Source organism: Otolemur garnettii, unplaced genomic scaffold, assembly GCF_000181295.1.
Source record: "Otolemur garnettii isolate 467f Iridium unplaced genomic scaffold, OtoGar3 scaffold00055, whole genome shotgun sequence".
Taxonomy (NCBI): Eukaryota; Metazoa; Chordata; class Mammalia; order Primates; family Galagidae; genus Otolemur; species Otolemur garnettii.
Genome location: NW_003852450.1, coordinates 6,536,489 through 6,538,028, shown reverse-complemented (window position 1 = coordinate 6,538,028; position 1,540 = coordinate 6,536,489). Strand labels below are relative to the sequence as shown.

General features: G+C 37.6%; 1 protein-coding gene across 1 annotated transcript in view; it reads right to left on the bottom strand.

Moving 5' to 3' along the window:
- KDM5B (lysine demethylase 5B) overlaps nucleotides 1-1,540 on the bottom strand; it is an 86,887-nt gene that overhangs the window by 15,313 nt on the left and 70,034 nt on the right. The window contains exons 20-21 of the mRNA XM_003792347.3: nucleotides 1,101-1,280; nucleotides 256-414 (exon numbers count right to left, since the gene is read on the bottom strand). Coding sequence (XP_003792395.2) covers nucleotides 256-414; nucleotides 1,101-1,280 — 339 coding nt within the window. The remainder of the gene's footprint in view (nucleotides 1-255; nucleotides 415-1,100; nucleotides 1,281-1,540) is intronic.

The following is a 1,540-nucleotide window of genomic DNA, read 5'->3' as shown; positions in this document are numbered from 1 at the left end:
TATGTATGGGAGGCTACACTGAATCTTCTGTATCTTTATGTATGGGAGGCTACACTGAATCTTCTGTATCTTTACCTATCTTCCTTTCAAAACTACTCTACTTGACAATTTTCAAAAAGTCATCTTAACAAAACTGAGCACTTTCAAATTACTCTACTTGCCTTCCTAACATTCTTGTAAACCAAAAAAGACTAGAAATTATCCTCCCAAACAACAAAAAGAAAGGAGAAGGAAAAAAAAAAAACCCCTACATACAGCTGAAGCAGTCTCCTTGCTTTCAGTTAAAGCTCTCTCCAGGTCACTCAGACTCTCTAACTTGGTGCTTTTTTTCTTCCCACTTGGCAAGGGCTCCTTTAACTTTCTCTGCTTCCTTTTTAATCCCAAAAGGCCAACATCACATCGAGGACACAGCACCTAATGTGGGACAAAGCACAACCAGTGGTAAAATGGATATAACATTAGGAAGTCCCAAAATAAAAGCCTAAGCAGTAGAAAGGATGTACATTTCTTGGTATTAAACATTTTCTTTTGAACATGCAGCCCTGAAACCAGAATATTCCCCTTTAGAAAAAGAAAGAAGGAATGGAGAGGAAGAGAAGAGAGAGAAAGGCAGGCTCAGGACATACTGACTTTGAGTCCAAGATTTAATTATTTAATTAAATAACAATTAAGATTTGACATATATTATTGAAATATAAAAAGTACAGCTGCACTTTATAAAAGGTGGGTGAGATCACTTATCAGGCTTACTAAAATTCAAGTGGTGAAGAAAGCTTCAACATAGTTAGAGGAATTTCACCCAATAGGAAAAATATTCTTCAGTCACTAAATGCTATCCTATAGAAAATGTTTAAAGGTTGTTTCACCAGAAGATTAAAAGAATCTCCCTGGCTCTTCTGGAAAAACACCTAATAGAACTAACAGAACACAGTGATCACCTTTGTATGTGATGGACTGAGTGTTCTACCAAGCTAGATCTAAGGCAGTGGTTCTCAACCTGTAGGCTGCGACCCACAGGAACCATATTAAAGGGCCACAGCATTAGGAAGGTTGAGAACCACTGATCTAAGGTCTTGAAGATGAGCTGGTTGCCAACTTACCTCTAAAAGAGAATATGGAGAATTCTCAGTCAAGAATGTGTTAGCAGCACATTCTTTCCAAGCCTGAACCTCAGCTACTAGTGATTCCAGCCTTGGCAAAGAATTCAGATGTACCGGAATAGATCGGCCTCGTGTAACAAGTTCTATGAGTGTGTCTAATACTGGCACACGTCCTCCAGCCTAAGAAATAGGTTAAAAGAAAGAAAGAAAGAAAGAAATCATTTAAGTTTAGAAAAAGAATATTTCTATACAAAAGGGGAAAAGTACAATTCAGATGAATCCATAATCCATGGAACAATTCAGATTACTTCTTGATATCAACTTGTTAAATTCACAGATGTTGACAAACCTGCCAGCTGACCAATGATTATGATGGAGGTAGAGGCACATTTGTTCTTTCACTTACGAGCTCTTAGGGAAACCTCATTTGTCCAAAGATA